The sequence below is a fragment of the Podarcis gaigeae genome (genome assembly GCF_964106915.1).
Source record: "Podarcis gaigeae genome assembly, chromosome: 7".
In the NCBI taxonomy this organism is placed as follows: Eukaryota; Metazoa; Chordata; class Lepidosauria; order Squamata; family Lacertidae; genus Podarcis; species Podarcis gaigeae.
This window is the reverse complement of record NC_139683.1, coordinates 49,446,977-49,468,467: the sequence shown is the minus strand read 5'-3', so window position 1 is coordinate 49,468,467 and position 21,491 is coordinate 49,446,977. Positions and strand designations below refer to the sequence as shown.

The following is a 21,491-nucleotide window of genomic DNA, read 5'->3' as shown; positions in this document are numbered from 1 at the left end:
AACTGTCTAGTCTGTCAGACAAAAGGCAGACCTTTCCTAAAGTTACAACACCCAATACCCATTGTATCCAAGAAGCATTTGAGAGTCTGACAGTGCAGTCCTAAGCAGGTTTACTCATGAGCACATTTCTCTTGAGTTAGTGATTGGATTGTCTGAAAACATTGATATTGAGCTTATGCGTATGGATTTTTTTAAATTTCCATCTCACACGTTGAATCTTGACAAGAAGCATGTTCTGCTAAAAATAAGAACAATCCTCATATGTGCTGGAACATAAAATATACATATATACTCCAGGTTTCCTGAAGTGGCCATTACATTAACAGTTATATACAACAATGCATATAACTGCATAAAAATATTTATACAATTACGTTGCAGAAATGCTGAACTGCATTGGGCTATTATACATATTATACATATAATATACATATTTATTCCAATTTTCATATAATTAGCCGAGCTTCTTTAAAAATAATAGTACACAAGCCAGTTAGACGCAATAAATTCCAGCAAAGCTTCGTAGGGTTGTGACCCTAAAATTCTGGGTATAAATCTGTTTCAAACTCAGTTGTTCCTCTGAGATACTCCCTAGCAAATGAATTTAGGATTGCAACCTGAGCCACTCTATGTGATTTTGCAGGCTGTAACCTGTAACTGTGTGACAAAATGGCTGAAAGCCCTATGCCTTCACACCATGGTTTCCCATTTAACCACTATTGATTCTGTGTGACTATCAAAAACTTTTGTTTTGAATAAAAGCCAGTGCATACTGGTAGCTCAGAATCTCCACTCAAAACCTTGTCTATGTGTCTCTGTATACTGCATGGCTAGCCTGCATGGTTACTATTGGACCACTTCAGGATGCTGTTGGTATATAACACTGTTTTTGTAACTGTTTGCACTGCTAGCTGCTGCACTGAAGCAACCACACTGTTGTTGTCAAGGCAGTCAACCCTTGATGATTTAGATGGACCAGACCCTATTCCTAAAACAAGTGAGCGTGCGCGTCCTAGGCTTCGTAAAATGTACAGCATGGATATGTCCTCCTCATCTGCTGACAGTGGCAGTATGGTGTCAAGGTGCTTAACCCATGCATGCTTTGTTCATTCATTTACCCTGACCATTGTAAATTTTGGCACTGTGGATTTTGCCAGCGCAGGTGTGTTTTGTGTGTGTTTTGTATATGTAGGTGTGCATGAGTACTTAATAGAAGCATATTTGTCTTGTTTAGGCTCATACCAATATTTCTAATTGGGGGGCTTTCTGTCTTTTTAATAGCCCCCATTTGATCCTTATACTTTTGGTCTCAAGTTTCTAAATTAGATACCTATTTATTGATCCGTTCATTTTAGCTGAGAGCTTAGAATGCTGCCTTCAGCTCCTGGTTCAGATAGAATCCTGGTTAGCCTTAGCCACAGCAGCTAATATCATTGCTGGCCAAAAAATACCACACACACAAAAATCAAAAAACATAGGTAAGGCAGAAAGAGGCAATTAATTCTTAAGAGGAGAAAAGATGGGGAGGATGTGACACATAACGCCATGGCCTGTTCCCAGTCTTTTAACTGTGGTTGAGTTTGTCTTCACTGGCTTAACATTGAAATTTAGCATAGAACATACTTTGGACACATCAGTGTTTCATTTGTGAAATAAGAAATTGACAAAATAATATTGTTCCCCCTGTTCTTGACAGTGAGGCTACCCAAATCACCATGCTGTATTCTCGTCAGGGGACAGCAGAAACTATTGAAGAAGTTGAAGGGGAGGAGCACGAAGAAGGAGGAGGAGAAGAAGAAGAAGAGGGGGTAGATGCTGCATCAAGGCAGGAACATGACATGGAAGTTTATTGCATAGATTCTGAAGGAGCTGCATATACTTCTGATACAGATATACCATCCTATTCTGGTTTGGATGGCATTGCTGAACCCCCTCCTTCCTACAGCAAAGCTGTGAGCTTGGAGCTTTTTCCCTTAGATAGTTCCCAAGATGGTTCCTCTGTCAAAAACCATATGATGGTGAGCCCAGATGAAAATCAGTCTGACAAACCAGAAGATTCTATACTTCCTCCTTTGACACATGAGCTTACTGCAAGTGAACTACTTCTAAACAAGTAAGAATCATAAAATAATTTCCCCACAGGCATGTAAAATAATGTGAATTCATTATGTTACCAAAAATTATATTGTAATGATGCTCAAGTCATTTAAGTGAATTTTAGTAAATTCACTGATGACCAGATCATTCTGATTACATTAGTTTTGTGCTGCTTCATGTGATGAATTCAGTTTATGGCACTTGTACCCTGGCCTTCCTTTCAGGAGATTACGGTAGCAGGGATGTGGTATTCAGTAGTCTCTCACCAGGGCACTGGCCATGGCTAGACCTGCTTACCTTCAAAAATAGAACTATGTCATGTGCTTTCAGATGAAGAAACTTTTGATAACATTTCCTTTACTATTCACGAATTAGACTGATTTGCAATGGGGTTCAATGATTTTGCATACCATGAACATTCAGCAAGAACTTCATTAGAATTATTTAGTGGGCGGTGGTCATTTGCACATCGTAAAATTGTTACATGAAAGGCACAGTGATAGCCACACATGTATTTCACCATGGTGTATACCTGATGGGAAACTGCGACTAATTATGACATTCTATGACAAGTACACACCCCAAGAAACACAGTCGAAATAATATCTGAAGAAGTGTGCATGCACACGAAAGCTTATACCCAGAACAAACTTAATTGGTCTCTAAGGTGCTACTGGACAATTTTCTATTTATTTCAACTGCGTCAGACCAACATGGCTACTTACCTGACCCAAGAAACAGATTGCATTTTAAAGAAAAAAAACTGATTTGAAACTCTTTATATGCAAATATTCTAACTTTGGAAAAGGCCTGGATGCTGAACCTGATCTCTCAAAATATTTGGGTGACATTCTGAAACTTACTTTACATGTGGTTTCTGTACCAGGAGATATTTTGTTTCCTTTGAACACCTTCTTTTGAAATAAATATGTGGTTAATGGAACTCTATGCCTGACTTTTGATAGCCTGCACTTCAGGTGCAAAGCCTTATGGTGTCTGGCCTTATGAGATTTCTGAGGGCCAAATACAGGGGCTCCATTGCAGGGCTGCATTCAGCCTCCCAGGCCTGAGGTTCCTCACATCTCTAGTGTGGCTGGTAAAGAAACACATCTAAAGCTGGGTTTTGGAAACTTGTTTGCATGGTTCTTTGTTAAGTGGAAATATATTATTTGTTGTTACTTACAGATTATTCTGCAGTATTTAAAATATTGGCACATCAAGTTATGTGATCTAACTTTGTCCCCACAGAATGTTTCAAGATGAGGAACTGGATGAGTCAGAAAAATTCTACTCTACTCAGCCTCGTTTTTTGCTGCTAATTTATGCTTTGTATAATACCCTTGTGGCTCGTTCAGAAATGGTGTGTTTTTTTGTAATCATTCTTAATCACATGATCTCTGCCTCCATGATTACCCTTGTGCTTCCTATTCTTATATTCCTTTGGGCCATGCTTTCCGTCCCGAGGCCTAGCAAACGTTTTTGGATGACAGCTATAGTCTACACTGAGGTATGTTAATATTCTAATGATAATTTCTCATTTTTATGGAATGTTACCAAATTTTCAGTGATTATCATGAAGCTATTTTTCATCTTTCTCTTTTTTCTTTCTTTTTTGCACAGGTAACAATTGTTATAAAATATTTTTTCCAGTTTGGCTTCTTTCCTTGGAATAAGCAACTAGAACTAAACAAGGACAAGCCTTACCATCCTCCCAATATTATTGGTGTTGAGAAGAAAGAGGGTTATGTTCACTATGACCTCGTTCAACTACTTGCTTTGTTTTTTCATCGATCCATTTTAAAGGTAGTTTGGAATTTTAAAATGTATTTTATTGTTTTTAACCTCATATTTTTGTATAAAATGATGTGGCTGGCAGCATGCTGACTTTCCATCATATCTGAATTGCGGTTTACAAATTATAAATATTAAGAGTCATGAAGACACTTATTAGACTAAATGAAATGTTTTCACTGCAAAATCAGATCTGAATATGATTAGTTAGCTGTCTTAATTTCTGATTTAAAGTTTTAGCATGGATTGCTCATAAGCTTTTGTGAGCAAACAGCTCCACAGGAATATCTGTTGGTGCCCTTAAACCAACTTGAAAGAACCAAGACTTTAAAACTGATCTTTGTCAACCAGGGTTTGGCCCTAAAACTTGTTTACAATGCTGTTGCATGCCTTTTCAACCATAACTAGCTCCAAAAATCTTGATGAGGGCTGTGGTATTGAAGAATGCTTGAACTAAAGCTCCTCCTCTCATTTTAGAAGTTAAGTAATGAACCAGCACACAAAGTTAAAATGAAGTATTTCAGTAGCTTTATTCTTTAAATATGGTGCACAAGAGGTTAGGTGACTTGAAGATAAGAATGTATTCCATTAGCATGTGTATTTTATAAAGAGAAGGAATCCCAACAATAGCCAATTTTAAAATATAATTTTAAATATAATTGCTTAACTTTATCTATTTTTTTAGTGTCATGGATTGTGGGATGAAGATGATGGAGGAGACAACTGCAGCAGTAAAGGCGACTCTGATGATGAGTCAGTTGAGTCGGACAGGAGAGGTTCTGCTGGCTCTTTGACATCAGTCAATTTGGCAGCATCTGTTGAATCCATACATGTTCATTTCCCAGAGCAGCAGACTGCCATCCGTAGGAAAAGTTCAAGTAGTGGCTCACAGCTTTCTCACAGATCCAGCTTCTCCTCACACCGTTCAAAAAGAGGTATGCATTTGGTCCATGACCAAGACTCTAAAACAGAATGTGGCATTACACGTTGTACTTGCTTAGTCATTGATTTCTTGCCAGTGGCAGGAAACACCTTCTACTCTGAAGCAGCCACAGGGGAGACGGGAGAAGGAGACAGGGCAAGGCAAGGCAAGCAGAGAAGGCAAGTAAGGATACTTTAAATTAAAGGCTAGAACAAGTGAGAGAGGCTGAAGTGGGGGGAAAGCACACTGAGGCAAGAGACAAGCGGAGAGAGATGAGGAGGTTGGTCAGAAGGTGCAGGAGGAAAAATGGAAGGACTGCCAAGTTGCACAAGTGGGAGGGGGAAATGGGGCAGCTGGAAGACTCACAGAGGAAAAGAAAACTCACAAATATTGGAGGGAAAGATGTATGAACTGGACCAAGGATGAGAAATAATGGGAGCTTAAGAAATGCATGACTGTTTGGATGGAGTGAACTGAACTATGGGAGCTATGATGGAGATGTTACCCAACCTGATCACTTCTACAGGCAATGGGAAACTACCTTTCAAATAACTATCAATGGAACTTTTTAGATCCTGCTTGTTCTTGCCCACCATTGTTTCAGCATGCCACAGTCTTCAAAGTTAAGACATCACAAGGAACTGTGGTTTATTTAAAATCAGAATTTGATCTCCTCCTTACGGGTACAAAGGAGGAGATGGATTACATGTGAATCATGCCAAAACTCTGTGAATTGCTTTTCAGGGTAAACGGAGGTTTAAGATGGATGTATCACTTTGTAATTTCTCCCTCCAACTGTTTTCTCAGGAAGTACCAGCACACGGAACAGCAGTCAAAAAGGAAGCAGTGTGCTGAGCATAAAACAAAAATCAAGAAAAGAACTTCTCATGGACAAGCTGCGGGAACAACTTATCATAGCTAAGGCATTTACCATTAAAAAGTGAGCAATTAAAGTTTGTATCAGTTTAAATGAAATCAGGAATTGATTCTGCAATGCTTTGTGTAGGATTTTTAGAAGATTGCAATTCCATAAAATGCTGATATCTGAAGGTTTAGTAACAAAGCACTATTCAGTCCTGAGGCTCCAAGTAACAGTTTTACCAGTGCACCGATTCTCTCTTTGTTTGTCTTCATATTCTCCCACATTGTGTCTTTGTCCTTTTTCACTTGTCCTAAATGTTCTAGAGCAGGAGAGGGGAATCTTTTTCAGCTTGAGGACCACAGTCCCTTCTGAGCAACCTTCCAAGGGCCACATATCAGCGGTGGGAAAGATCAGAAACAATATTTGGCAGAGCAAAACAATGGGCTTTCTACACACACATACACATTGTTCTTCATCTGAACAATCAAACTGCATTATAAAAGTTCAAGGACATATCCAAGTCAATCGAAAACACTCAATGAGGGTGTGACGTACAATGGCTGTGGGGTGGGGCCTGGGGAAGAATACCAAGGAGGCCTGAGTCATTATCTGCATTCTCTACACCTAGGAATGGGCAAGAGCACAATGCAAGCCAGACCTTCAGGCTCACTTGGTTTTCTCCCTCATATGGGACCGAAGGGCCATCATGGTCCCCACGTCTGACTTCATGCATTTTGTAGTTATCTCTAAGGAAATGTATAAGTTCTTGGGAGTAGTAAATTAAACTGCATAGTTCTTTACATAAAGTTATTTGTAAGACTGTATTTTCTGTTATTTCAGGACCCTTCAGGTATATGTGCCCATCAAACAGTTTTTCTACAATCTTATCCACCCAGATTACAGTGCTGTGACTGATGTTTATGTCCTGATGTTCCTTGCTGATACTGTCGACTTCATTATCATTGTGTTTGGATTCTGGGCTTTTGGGGTATGTTATAAAGAATTTGATGTATTTGGAATTTTTTTGTCATAAATGACTATCTCTTATGACAAATGCTCCCTGTACCTTATTGCTCCTGTTTTCCTTTGCAGAAACACTCTGCAGCAGCAGATATCACCTCTTCATTATCAGAGGACCAAGTGCCAAGTGCATTCTTAGTGATGGTGCTAATTCAGTTTGGAACCATGGTAGTAGATCGGGCACTGTATCTAAGAAAGACTGTCATGGGAAAAGTCATCTTCCAGGTCATACTTGTTTTTGGTATACACTTTTGGATGTTCTTTATCTTGCCTGGAGTAACAGAAAGGTACGTGTTTAGGTTTTTGTTTTGTTTTTCTAAAAAAGTATTATGCTTTTAATTTAGCAGTGATTTAGTCTACTGCCTTTAAAATGTGATCAAAGTATGTGTGTCTATATTCATTTTCTCCCATCTATTTTATGTTGCAGGAAATTTAGCCAAAATATTGTTGCACAACTTTGGTATTTTGTGAAATGTGTTTATTTTGGCTTATCGGCATATCAGATACGTTGTGGCTACCCAACTCGTGTACTTGGCAATTTCCTCACAAAAAGTTACAATTATGTAAACCTCTTCTTATTTCAGGGGTGAGTATGGATATTTCTTTTCAGTCACACATTTATTTAGCTATAGTGACATTCACAAGCTGCCTTTACCCCCAAATAGGGTCTTCAGGAGTGGCATACAACTTTTAATACATATATTTGAGTTATTCAGTATGATTTGATAATCATCAGTGCATCATCAGTGACCACAGAGCTGCTGCAGTGACAGGAACATTTAAATCTCCTTTGTGCAGTCAAAGCAACTAGTCATGTTGGGTTAGAACCATGAATGATCAGAAATGTAACTAATCTTTTAGAACTCCCAAAAGTTAACCAAAACAATTAAAAATCAGCACATAAATCACCTGAAATCTTAAATGCTACAACATACTTGATTTAATATTCTTCAGTTAAAACAGAACCTTCACCTGTGATTATTTCTCTTTGTCTAGATTCCGCTTGGTACCATTCTTAACTGAGCTGAGGGCAGTAATGGACTGGGTTTGGACAGATACCACATTAAGTCTCTCTAGCTGGATCTGTGTTGAAGATATTTATGCTCATATATTCATCCTAAAGTGCTGGCGAGAGTCTGAAAAAGTAAGTTTTTTAAAAAAAACAACCGTTTATTTTCATTAAATGTTTTATGAGGGCATAGATCATAGTGTAAGATCTTGAAGAAGCACAAGATAGAAAATTCATATCTGAAAATCAAGCCTTTATGCAAATCTATGATAGTATTGCTCTGCACAGTTCTATTCACCACATCTCATGAGAGAGATTGTGTAGGTGGGAAAAATTCAGAAAACGGTAATCAAAAATGATTACGGGACTGGAGCAACTCCCTTATGAAAAGTTATAAGAATAAACTAAATTTTGGGTTGGACTAGATGTTGGACTAGATGGGTTTGATCCAATAGGGATATTTTCTTTAAGAAAAATAAAATTATTTGCTTTTTTGTTTTATCATATCATCAAAGCATACTGTGTTACAGTCCTTTATTACACAGGATAATAAAGAAAAATAATATATGAATATCAATGATAACATAATTTATTTCTCCAATTTCTTTCACTGTTATAAACCTTAACCTTTACTCCCATTCTTCCCCTGGTTTCCTATCTGCTATCGTTTCAGTTGTGTTTTCTTACTATACTAAGTTGTTTTCATTACCTTACTTACACTATCTCACGTTGTAACCTCTACTGCTAAGTATTTTTTGTCAGCCTGTTACGATTATTTTCTTATTGCAATATCTTTCCATATAATCTATATACAATCTATTTGCCATGCTGACAAATTCTATATATTCTAATATTTTAAGGTGGCATTCTTCTCGTGATCGTACCAGTACGATCCAATAGGGATCTTATGTTCTTACACTGATGGTGTTTCAAGTAGTTTTGTGCTCATCTAATTTTCTTTCAGGTACCTTCACAATTGTGTCTGCAAATGTAAACCTTGAATTGTATAGACATATTCCAGAGATGTTTTAAAAGCCTGACAAGAATTAAAACTGAAGGGTCCCAGAAAACGTTATTTCAGCTCTTTTCAGAAGTCTTAAATTTAACAGTAGTTTAAAAAAACAACTAAGAATTTAGGACCAGGGCATAAAAAGTTATAACAGCTGAACCTGGTTCAAATGCAATGGTCCAAAAAGTTCCTTATTTACTTACCTGAAGCAGGAACTCTTAACCAAAAGCAGAACTGTTCAACATAAATTCATGTGAACTGCAGGAAATAGCTTCTAAATGGACCACTGCAACATTTCAACTATGGGTGCACTCCAGATCCATTAAAAGCATTTGAAATGTTGCCACTGACTTCAGTAGGAATTAGTTTGCAACTCTAATTTATTATTTTTGGCATGCAATCAGTATTTTGCATGCATTGTTAGCTTTTTTGAGCCAGTATAGGCCAATACTGTAAATTCCTGTATGTCCAGTTTATTTCCTTTTCACTGTTTTTTTTTTTTAAGATTACAGTAACCTCACCATCACCTTTTTATGAGTTATGGTGTCTAATTTAATAACTCCTCTTCCTCAACTGATAGACCCAGGGACTGTCTCAAGGCCTTTTCTCACAACTGCTTCTGGGCTTGATGCCCAAAAAACAGCCTGTGTTGAATGTTAGCAGATATTGGTACATGCTGAACTAGAAATATACTACCATTGCCCTGTACTACCTTAGACTTTAGCATGCCACTGCAGACTCCAACATGTGGGTGGAATGCCAAAAGCTGAATTCACTGCATGGCGGAATATATTCAGGATGCACAAATGGTTGTTTCCTGTGGCTGCCATATGCTGAAGTGATTCTGAAAGTAAGAGCCAAAGCAATCACTGAAGGAAGAGCACACAAAAACTGGCTAGAAATCTACCCAGATAGATTAAGACAAGGAACTGCAAAGGGCTTTTTACATCAAACTCATTCCTATCCTATGCAAAACAAGCCTTATGCTATTATACTAGGTACTTGGTTTAAGATGTTTCCAGCTCACTGTCTGCCCCCATCCTTGGATGATAATGGTTTTCTTAAGGGTGACCAACCTATCTGCAAGCTGCAGCCTTCTAATAACATTTAAATGATTAACTATGGATGGCAAGACAGGGGCTTATGGCTCCTTGAAATATGAAGTATATATATGGCTAAAATAAGTATACACTAAATTTTGGGAGATGCTTGTAACATATAGCATATATATATATTTAAAAAATACTGAAATAAGGTTCTGAGTTTAGAAGATTGCACATAAAATCCAAAAGTAAAATAATGTTTAAAAATTCTAGAAAAGCGCAATATAGTCTCCTAATGTTTTATATTGCTAATTACAGCGATATCCACAGCCAAGGGGCCAGAAGAAGAAGAAGGTTGTGAAATATGGAATGGGTGGCATGATTATCGTCTTGCTGATTTGCATCGTTTGGTTCCCTCTGCTCTTCATGTCTCTAATTAAATCTGTTGCAGGCGTCACAAATAAACCTCTTGATGTATCCATTACAATAACTTTAGGAGGTTATCAGGTACGAACAAGAAACTAAAATGTCATCTTTCCCTTCATCTGTTTCCTTTAAATACTAAACGTTCCTTATATAAATGTATGTCAGGAGTTGCCAGCCCAGTGCCCATGGCTGTGAAGGCCCTTACTGCTGCCCCTGGGTTTTTTCATTTAAAAAAACAAACAGCCAAGTCTCTTAGCCCTCCTAGAAGGCAAGATATGTGATTTATGTGAAATAATAGTGAGTGTGGGATGCCCACCTTGTATATTTTTCCTGGCACTGAGGAATTCTCCCAGTTCCTGCATTGTGTGTAAAATCAGTGTTCTGTGAGCTCCACAATCTGGACCAGCCCTAAGGACATAGCTGGTTCAGAGAAGGTTGGCTGCCTCGATAAATGCCTTGAATTTTGATTCTTTTTTTAAAAAAAATATATATCCTGATTCTGTTATTAAACTCTGTGTTCTTACTCTCCAGCCTATTTTTACTATGAGTGCTCAGCAGAGTCAACTAAAAAATATGACATCAACGGAATATAGCAGTTTCCTAAAGAGTTTTCGCTCTAATACAGTAAGTAATTTTATTTCTTTTAAGTGCCTGCTGAACTTTTAAGGTATCAAGTGATTTAGAAGTGCTTTGAAACAAACAAATAAACACAGTGAAGGCTGTAGTTCATAGCAACTGTAGTTGTAGTTTTAAAGCGACAAGAACTGAGACATTCTTTATGAGCGTTCTGTGAGGTAGATTCTCCATGTCATATTTCCAACTGATTTTATGATTAATAGAATTTTCATACTTTGTAATGGCAAAATATTGGGTGGAAAGCACTGCCATTGACTGTAGAGTTATTTCCATCTGCCTGTAATACCAGAATCTTTGTCATGGCATAAAGCATGTCATGCTTTAGGATGCTGCACTGACAAAAATGTGTTGCAGTTGTTTGCTCTTCCTGGGTGAAGTTTGCTGATTCAGCACTTCCCCTTGCATTCAGCTATTGCCCTAGTCATAGTACATAATATTTTCTCCAAACTGCCTCTCCCTCCATCTTTTTGTGGGCTACTGAAGAATGATACCAGCAACAAGTACCAAAAAGAATTTGAAGGCAAAGGGATAAAAGCTTCATCTTCCTCCTTTTCTTTTTTAGGCTGCTCTACAGTTTCTAGAAAACTATGGTAATGAAGATATAACAGTTGCACAGCTAGAAGGCAATTCAAATTCCTTATGGACTATCAGCCCTCCCAGCAGGAAAAAAATGATTGATGAGCTCAATGCAGAGAATGCTGAATTTTCTGTAGTTATTTCATGGAGTATTCAAAGGTATGGCTTCATTGCTAAAATATTGTGTTATTGTTGTTTGTCTAGTGACTGACACAATCCCTACATATCATCGTTTAGGGATCCCTCTAAGGTTCCCTGGCACTAGGAGCCAGCTAAAAGCCCCCCTGCCAAATCCATGAGCTCCCTGCAGAACACATACATTCTGGTACAATTGTGGTAAATCCGGATCACTTGTTTGTCATCTCTTAGAAAATGGAAAGAAGCAAGGACAAACGCCTCCCATCATGACATTCTAGGTGCAGCAAAATTATTAGCATCAAATAAAGGACAGTTGGGTTTTCTGATAGTACTTGGATGTAGATGTTGCTTCAACGGGGGCAGGGCAATTATTTTTGAACCATTGCAGTTACGGGTCCAGTGTACCTGAAGGAGCATCTCTACCCTCATTGTCCAGCCCGGACACTGAGGTCCAGTGCCAAGGGCCTTCTGGCGGTTTCCTCACTGTGAGAAGTGAGGTTACAGGGACCCAGGCAGAGGGCCTTCTTGGTAGTGGCGCCTGCGCTGTGGAATGCCCTCCCATCAGATGTCAAGGCAATAAGCAACTACCTTACTTTTAAAAGACATCTAAAGGCAGCCCTGTTTAGGAAAGTTTTTAATGTTTAATGCTGTATTGTGTTTTTTTCGGTTGGGAGCTGCCCAGACTGGCTGGGGAAACCCAGCCAGATGGGCAGAGTATAAATAATAACTCATTATCATTATATTAATATTATAGGATTGAGTTGCCAATGGTCATGGAGCGGTAATTTGCCCAAAAGCAAATCTAATGCGGATTCACCCAATCTGAACTATCCTGACCAATGTACGGATTGGATTTGTTTCTGCTCTTGAATCTGCACATTGCTAGATCCTCCATTCATACCTCATACAGATCTCACGTGTTAAGACTGCCTCTGTGTCTACCTTGTTTTTTAAAAGGAGGTGCAGATGCCTTGTGGCTGTTTGGCCAGCAATTCCTGCAATTCCCTACAATGAAAAGAAAGAAAGTTCCCTATGAGTAATGAATCCTGCCCTCCATATTCCTGTCTGTTGCAGTATTGGGGGTCTGCCAGAATTGGATCTTGGCCTTCATTCCTAGTTCTCAAAGAAATATAACATAGTGTATCACCCAGTGAGAATGGCATTTTGAATACAGCAAAGTCAGAGCAATTGTACATTCATGAACTGTTGCACCGTCTTACTCTTGTTCACACATTTTCTTAAAGAAACCTCTCCCTTGGAGCAAAAGCAGAAATAGCATCTGATAAACAGAGTCACAACCTACGAAAGCAAGCAAGAAAACTTATTGCTAAAATGATGGACAACCAAATGCAACCTGCACCTGTGTAAGTCATTTTCTATGTTTATTAATATGTCGGTTTTTCTTATAAGCAGAGCTACAAATTACTGACTTGGGCAAAGAAAATTGCAATATTGCAATTCCTGTAAAAATGTGTTGAAACTGTTGCCTTATTTCCAAAGTGGCATTTTGTAGTTATTTCAATTTTCAGTAAGATCACCTCATTTAACTATATTTATCCTTCTGCACTTTCTTATAATGAAGTGGGGAGGAGTCCTATCTACCATCTGCTGTGTGCATGGACATGCGCTACCAAACGAAGATGTTGATGTTGTCAGCTTTGGCAATTAGCTATTGGAGAAAGGCTGAATTATTGCAGGTCAGAGGCACCTGATGAGGTGCTGAAGGGGAGAGAGGCAAAAGTAGAAAGGAAGGGAGATGCTGAGAAATGCATACAATAAGATGCAACCTGAAGCTCTCATGTGGCCCTCATTCTACCCTAAGTGGAGAATATTTAGTGGAGGCAGGGCTAGCTACTGACAGAAAAATACTGTAAATTCCATTAAAACAGAGCTTTCCAAACTGTCTTGCGACACACTAGTGTGTTGGTGTGCCATGTGAACACTTCTCCTGGGGCTGGAAAGGGGTTAGGTTAACCTTCAGTTTGCTAGTAAAACTGAATTACTGTGTTGTGAAATAATGCATGTCTACAAACACCAACTTGAAAAGTTTGGAAAGCTCTGTATTAGAATCCAGTGCCATGAAGAGTAATTCCCAGGTTTGACTGTGGTCTTGTTGTTTAGGACTTTCATGTTGTAAAACTTATATCCAAGGCAAATTTCAAATGACCTTGTATTGGTATTTCCCTCAATTTATTTTTCTTTTGCAGAATACTGCATGAAGTGTATCCACGCTATATCAAGGCACCTAGTGATTCTGTTGCAAAACCCATAAAGCAGCTCTTGACAGGTATGGAGTGATCCACTGCTCATTTCTAACAGGAATATTATTTCATAATGCACCCTGATTCAGACACTTTATTGTCTAGATTGCATGACTGCCTGAATAGGGTGGGTACAGGAGCTGAAGCAAAATTCCTCAGATAACAGCTGAAATTAAGATAATTTGCACATAAGATACTGACAAAATGGTTTGTTTGGTTTTTGTAGATGGAAAAAATGAAGACATCACTGTTTCACTGTCCAGGAATAATGAAACTGAGTGGTGGGTTCTAAACCAGACTAAAAAAACTCTAGGAGCAGGAAATACAAGTCTGGAACTTATTGTGTTCAGTGACAAAGTTAGCCCTCCTAGCCTGGGATTCTTGGCAGGCTATGGGTAAGCAACCATCTTCTACAAATATCATGTGAGGGGTTTTGCAGAGAAGCAGTTTAAAGAAGCCACCTTTGCACATGGTGACCTCTAACTCCTGGGAGGAAGAGGTGGCTTGGGCTGCCCTTGCCTCGCGAGGAGCTCTCCCCCTCCTCCTGCCGGAAGATGGGCTCTAGGGTGGGTCTTCTGAGGGTGGTGCTTTCCGGCACTTTTTGGTGTAGAAAAAAAAGCACTGGGTATCATTATATCTGCCAGAATGAGGGGCAGACCATGCTGATTGCTTCACTTGGCGGTATATTGTGGGTGAAACTGCCAGTGAGTCCCTCTGCCTCCAGCACGCCAAGGGACAAAACAAGATGCAGCTGAGTGAAACTGCAGTACAGCTTGTTCGTCCCTCCACTTCTTTCAGCTGCCTGGCTGAGGAGCGGGCGGCTGTCCTTGCCTCAGCCAAGCAGTTTTACGGAGCCCCTGAGCCAGCAGCAGGGTGGGGGCTCTGTTAAAGTGCTCCCACTCACCAGCTGAGGGAGCCCTGATCCTTCTCCTGCTTGTATGCTGGGGAGCAGGAGGCTTCACACTGCCCAGATGAAGTCTAACATTGCCTCTTTCTCGCCCACTGCCTGCGCTGGCAGAGAAAGCACTGCAAATGGAGCCTGTCCAGCTCAGTCAGCAGTGCCTCTTTCATCTTTGGACAGTGAGGGGAGGGCGAGCGGCCTCTTTCCAGGGAGAAAGAAGTAGCTCACCCGCCTCAGCGCAGCAAAGACAACTCCCTCAGGTGTAATGGAGCCTCTGGCTTGTGTGAACTGGTGGCACCTTTAAACTTCTCCATTCAGGGGCAGGCAGCTGCCTGTCCCTCAATGGAGACAGTGGGGCTTGCTCAGCTGGAGGGTGGGAGCTTTTTTGCCTCCCAGCTGAGCAGCAGGCACCTTGGCCCTGGCCTGCAAGGCACTGGGGTAAAAGCACCTCAGCTCCCGCAGTGAGAGCTGAGGCAGTTTCAACCCATGCCTTGCCAGCTTGGGCCAAAACAACTTGTTTCAACATCACGGTGTATCGCCAAACCACAATGTTTGGATGGTGATACATTGTGATGTTGAAATCCTAATATTGCCCAGCCCTACTCCTAATCATTCAGCTTGCTAAGCCTTCATTTGACGAAACCATGTTGATACAGGCAGGCTACCACAATCCTAGATTTTAATGACTTTGTAAACATCTGGCATAAGTCTTCTATCCTTACCTTTACAGAAACTACATTCAAGCATGTGTCATAGTACTTGCATATTCTTTCCCTGTTACTTGTGCCTCTGTCTTTCCATCTCTTTCCTAAGTCTTTCTTTATGTTGTATACTTCCCTCAGGACAGGGACATTTCTTTTTGGTGAGGTAGGAAAGAAAAGTAATTTGGATGAATTAATCTATTAAAATGAAAGTGAATTATAAATTGGCTGTATTTTTATGTTTTACTTTCTTCTCAGTATCCACATTTCATAATTCTGTGATTACATTTTAAATCTTTTCACATTTTAAAATATTATTACCTTTCCCCCCTTTGTTTTGCAGCATCATGGGATTATATGCTTCAGTTGTCCTGGTAATAGGGAAATTTGTCCGTGAGTTCTTCAGTGGGATTTCCCACTCCATAATGTTTGAAGAGCTTCCCAATGTAGATCGCATCCTCAAATTGTGCACCGACATCTTCTTAGTGCGGGAGACTGGTGAACTGGAATTGGAAGAAGATTTATATGCCAAATTAATATTCCTGTACCGCTCCCCAGAGACTATGATCAAATGGACTAGAGAAAAAACAAATTGATCTTTTCGGGATTTGCATTATAATTCAAGATGACTTCAACTGGTTGTCATTTTTTAAAAAAACAAAACAAAGCACAACATTCTCTTAAGAGGGAAGCCTTTTATAATTAGGTAGCAATGAATTTTCTGTTTGTGGAGTCCATTTGGCTCCCTAGAAATATATGCTGCCTTTCAAATCAAAGATGAAGAAAGCTAGCCTTTGTTTTCAAATACAACTCCTCTAACATCAGAGAAATCTGCTTTTCATTTTAGTGAACAAAATATTCTGCATCCATGTCTGACTTGGACTTCAGCTCTCATTCTCAAGGGAAAAAGAAGGATATCACAGCTGAATTAATCAGATCCTCACTTATTCTGGAGTGGTATGCAATATGCTGTTTTGCATCACTTTCAAGGGGCAGCAGTGATCTGAGGAGTCGTTAGAAAATCCAAGACAATGGATTACAGAGGGTGCTGAAGGCAACTTTGTTATGTGCATTTCTAGAAAACCAGATCTGCAGATGTACTTCTGGAAGGAAAAAAACTTCACTGACATTATCTTTAACTGCCTTATTTTATTTGAACAATTAACAGGAGGCATTGAAAACATCAGTGACTTTACTCAGGAAAATAAAAACTGTCAAAAGTTTAACTAGCGAATAATGATTATGAAGCGTTGTAATATTTTGCTGGGCCAATTGCTCCCAAGTAGCCAGGTATTTTTTTAAATAAGCCAGTTGAACTTTATGATGCCTTTGGCTTGTTCAAATATAGTATGTTTGGCAAAACAAATTATCGTTTGTTTTAATATCTGAACTCAAGCCTCTCCAAAAACAATGGTTGGTTGAGAGCTGACGAACTCGCACCTGAAGCCACAGTTTAGAGCTGGTTTACAAACCACAGTGCGCGCCGACTGTGGTTTGCTGTTATGTCTGAATTCACAGACCATTGACAAACCACAGTTAGGGCCATTGCTCTGCTTTAAGAGGCTGCTGCACCATGGAAATTAGAATGAATTTAAGAAGCTTGAGTCTTGGCCAGCTGGGAAAGGACAAGCAGCTTTAAACTGTTGTATTACTGTTGTACATTGGAAAGGTCAAAACCATGGTGTGATTTTTTTTAAACGGTGAATACCATTAATCATGGTTTTGCATTTCATTTGAACCCAGCCTTTGATTTCTTGGAAACATTTAAAGACAAAATAGGGGGAAGCATGTTGTAGGAAGCAAAAGAAAAAGATCACCCTAAACGGACGTTTAAATGTAAACCATCTGACTTCTACCTAGTATTTCCTTCCAGTGTTTCAGGTATACAGAAATGTTAACATATGCAAATTCTCGTTTTTATGTCCAGGATGTGTTTTTAAAGTTCCTAATTATGATAAAACATATATATAATGAGCTTGAAAAAAAGGGGCTTTTCTTAAATTATTGCTATTGGTGAACACCGGCTATTTAGTGGAGGACAGTGTAGCATGAACATTTAAGTGTTGCAATTTAATTTGCATTACATGGTTTAGAAAATGCAATTTCTCAGCAACAGAAAAATCACTGAATGGATAAGGTATGCTAAGGGGTTTTACTGTGCAGTTTTCACTCCATACTGACAAATAAAGCATATGCTGCAAAGTCATTTCAGAAGTATTTTTTCATATGCTTGTTTACATTGAATGAATTTTTTTATAAACTGAAAGTGTCTACGTAGTGAGATTGTCAGTAATCATTGAACTATCATAACTATTTATTGTATTTGATAATGTTACAAGTCACTAGAAGGTAGATGGGAACTGAACAGGAAACTGTAAAATTACTTGCACATTTTAGTCTAGGGTGTATGTTAGGTAGAAGAAAATTGTGACATGACATGCCCACACAGTTTATCTGTTTCCATCAAAACATTGCTGGTATATTTCAATACTGTGAAAATTAGCATATTGACACTAGGAAGTGCACACCAAAATAAACCACTTTGGGATATTGCACCAATAAAACGCATGGTGACTCGACACATATTCAAATGTTATTATAATTTCCTAACAAAGCATAGTTAGTCTAGCTCTCCTTGTAAAAAAACCATTGACAGAAGCAACATAAACAACGTCCTTTAAAGACTTAAATGAAGTGTTTACAAATACCGTATATGCAGACCCTAAACTTACACAAGATGAAAACTTGCATACATTAGACTTCACTTAGAAATCAGATGTTTCAGGGCCCTTTATTCCCATTTTTTACACATTTTCCTCCCTTTACCTATGTAGCTAAATGCGCCTACTTCTTAAGGAGAACTCTTCATGTATCTGACAACGGCTGCAGTCCACAAGAGCTTGTGCCAGAAAGCTAACAAAAATATCATTTTCCTCTGCTACTGTTTTACTGCAAGAGATTTAACATGGCTCCCCTATGGAATTTGAATCAAATTTGTAAGACAGAACCAATAGAGAAGCTGACTGGTATAGAATGGCCCTGCTAGATTTAGACAAAAGTCAGGCACCCCGTTTCCCCTTGCAGCCTACCTCACGTTTCCATGAATCTCGCAAGTAGGCCATGGAGGGAAGAGTTTGTCCCTGTTGTTTTCCCATCAGCAGCTAGTATCCAGGAGCACCTTGCTTTAGAATTGGGCAGTTGCATTTAGCTATCAAGAATTTGTCTAAATACTCCATTTTAAAGTTATCCAGAATGAGTGGCCATCACCTCATATTGGGGCTGCAAATTCTATGAGCTAATTATGTGTTATGTATGGCTGTCCTATTTCCATTCAATTTCATTGAATGGCTTCATGTTCTAGTACTAGGAAAGAGACGAAAACATCTCTCTCCACTTTCTGCACACTATCCATGATTTTATAAGCCTCTCAAAACTTTCCCACTTTAGACATCTTTTTTCTAAAGTATAATGCCCCAGAAGGTGCTGCAGTTCCTGCTGACTTTGTAATTGTTAATATGTCTCTGCCTTCTTGACCTCTGCTAGTTATTTATTACTCCTCCATTCTCAAGCCATACTTGTCACTTTGGGCCAGTAATCATCATTTTAAAGGAAATGCTTCCCACTGAAACTGTAACAATACATGAAGATTTGTGCAGTCCTCAAATGCCATCTGCTAGGAAATAAAAGTCCTTTGTACATGTCCTGTGTCCTCAAGGTGCTGTGTACCGGACTGGACATAGAAAACAGCAGGTTATTTGAATCTTCCAAAACTCTACTGCCTTTTTCTGATCAAAGCGATATAGGGCTCTTAAGTAGCATGGTTGAGCTCTACACAACCACCAAAGCAGATTAAAGTCTTAAATCACATTTAAATCCTTACTGAATGAAAACTGTGTGTCTGATTATCTCTCCTGTACATGCATGTTATTTATAAAGCATAACGTTTTTCAAAGAATTAATTATATGTATCTTCTTCTTTTTTTAGAACAACGTTGTGATACATTACACCTAGGGATCGGCCTTGATTTGTACCAGGACCATGTCCTGGAACATGTGAAGTAATAAAGTACCTCCAGCTTTGTGCAGAGTGCTTTTCTCTTGCCACTGAGTAACCAACTGCAGTCTTTCCCATCACATTAGGATTAAAACTTTCATGACCAGGCAAATGGCATGGCATCCAAGTATGCCTGAGCCCTGGTGACTATTTCTTGAAGATAAGCACTATCCAATAATGGAAGTGTTTTTTCTGTTAGAGCAAGAACTTCTAGAAAGATGGCTCCAAGAGTGGCTTAAGCTCATTTCCATGGTAAGGTTAAACACCATGAATGTCTGTGGGGATCATTGCAAGTCAGTCAGCAAAAGTGATTAAGTGTGCTTTCTATCTGATACTACGAACCTTGGGGTGGAAATATAGCTATCTATCTAATGTACCTCTAGGACCCAGCCTCTCATTTAAACAAAAATCATGTACGAGGGAATCCCTACTTACACAGGGTGAGCACAAGTGTGGATTCCCCTGTTCCACCCTCTTTTGGTGATGAAAAAGGTGCATGCAAATGACACACATGCAAGTGAGGAGGTGCCTGTGCTTGAGATGTGTAGGCACACTCAATAAGACTAATTGGAAAAGAGAATGTTGCACAGAATAGATTTTTAAGAAAGCAGGAATGCCATGGTGTCTCAATTCTGGTAGTTATTGATCCATCCCACTTTCAACATCTTTCCTTGCAGCTAAAACTGTAAATACATGTAAAAAGCTATGAATGCACTATGTCAAGCTATGGTTTAGTGTTTGATTTTGTTGCCTGAAATGCAGTGTGAAAAAACAGTGGCAATGTGACTAGCAAAAAAAATGTTAAAATACTAATACCCTTTGTATAATGTAATTATGATATGAAAAGGCCTTTTTCTTGATTAAAGTTTCTTTTAACAATAATACTTCTCTGTTGCCATTTTTCAATCACTGATGTCATCAGCGCAGCAACAAAAATTTATGAGCACCAAAATTAGTTTTTTCCATGATCCCACCACTATGTCCAGAGTGAAAGGGACAGTGTCATTATGCTGGGCTTGAGTTCCAACATAAGTGTGTTAAGTGAGGTCCTTCCCTCCTCAGAAGCTCAGAAAAGGGATAGGAACATATACCCAGTGCACTAAGGGCACTTATAGATGGCTGATAGTTTTGGGTGGGATTCAATCAGATATTTAGCAGATTTGGGACATGCAATTAAAGTTGATTTAGAGGTCTTGTGCAACAAATGCGCTTCCCCAAAAGATTGTACTTTTTATCTATTTCATTAAATTTATATATTGCTTAACTGTAGTAAAAAAACAACAACCTCCTAGTGGTTTACTTTTTGTGGTAAGTGAAGTATGGCATCATCATCATCATAATTTATTATTTATACCTCACCCATCTGGCTGGGTTTCCCCAGCCACTCTGGGCGGCTTTCACTGAATATTAAAAACAGTACTGCATCAGACATTAAAAACTTCCCTAAGCAGCTGTCTTTTTAAAGTAAAATAGTTGTTTATTGCCTTGACATCTGCTGGGAGGGCATTCCACAGGGTGGGCGCCACTACCGAGAAGGCCCTCTGCCTTGTTCCCTGTAACCTCACTTCTCACAGCGAGGAAACCGCCAGAAGGCCCTCGGCGCTGGACCTCAGTGTCAGGGGTGGAGACGCTCCTTCAGGTATACAGGACCGAAGCCGTTTAGGTCTTTAAAGGTCAGCGGCAACACTTTGAATTGTGCTCGGAAACGTACTGGGAGCCAATGAAGACCTTTCAGGACTGGTGTTATATGGTCTTGGCGGCTGCTCCCAGTCACCAGTCTAGCTGCCGCATTCTGGATTAATTGCAGTTTCCGAGTCACCTTCAAAGGTAGCCCCACATAGAGCGCATTGCAGTAGTCCAAGCGGGAGCTAACTAGAGCATGCACCACCCTGGCAAGACAGTCTGCAGGCAGGTAGGGTCTTAGCCTGTATTCCAGATGGAGCTGATAAACAGCTGCCCTGGCCAAAGAATTAACCTGTGTCTCCATGAACAGCTGTGAGTCCAAAGGCTACGCACCTGGTCCTTCAGGGGCACAGTTACCCCAT

The 21,491-nt window shown here is 39.4% G+C and overlaps 1 protein-coding gene across 2 annotated transcripts in view; it reads left to right on the top strand.

The window, feature by feature from the left end:
- Positions 1-20,328, top strand: part of PIEZO2 (piezo type mechanosensitive ion channel component 2) — a 211,957-nt gene extending 191,629 nt beyond the window's left edge. For both annotated transcript variants that reach the window (XM_083746718.1, XM_083746717.1), the window contains 17 exons: positions 912-1,082; positions 1,697-2,113; positions 3,346-3,604; positions 3,718-3,900; positions 4,574-4,823; positions 5,618-5,750; positions 6,513-6,660; positions 6,765-6,979; positions 7,120-7,278; positions 7,689-7,836; positions 10,072-10,260; positions 10,711-10,803; positions 11,378-11,550; positions 12,774-12,893; positions 13,737-13,816; positions 14,017-14,185; positions 15,736-20,328. In XM_083746718.1, the coding sequence (XP_083602844.1) occupies positions 912-1,082; positions 1,697-2,113; positions 3,346-3,604; positions 3,718-3,900; positions 4,574-4,823; positions 5,618-5,750; positions 6,513-6,660; positions 6,765-6,979; positions 7,120-7,278; positions 7,689-7,836; positions 10,072-10,260; positions 10,711-10,803; positions 11,378-11,550; positions 12,774-12,893; positions 13,737-13,816; positions 14,017-14,185; positions 15,736-15,988 (3,160 nt within the window). In that variant the 3' untranslated portion in view covers positions 15,989-20,328. The remainder of the gene's footprint in view (positions 1-911; positions 1,083-1,696; positions 2,114-3,345; positions 3,605-3,717; positions 3,901-4,573; positions 4,824-5,617; positions 5,751-6,512; positions 6,661-6,764; positions 6,980-7,119; positions 7,279-7,688; positions 7,837-10,071; positions 10,261-10,710; positions 10,804-11,377; positions 11,551-12,773; positions 12,894-13,736; positions 13,817-14,016; positions 14,186-15,735) is intronic.
- The last annotated feature ends 1,163 nt before the right edge of the window (positions 20,329-21,491 follow it).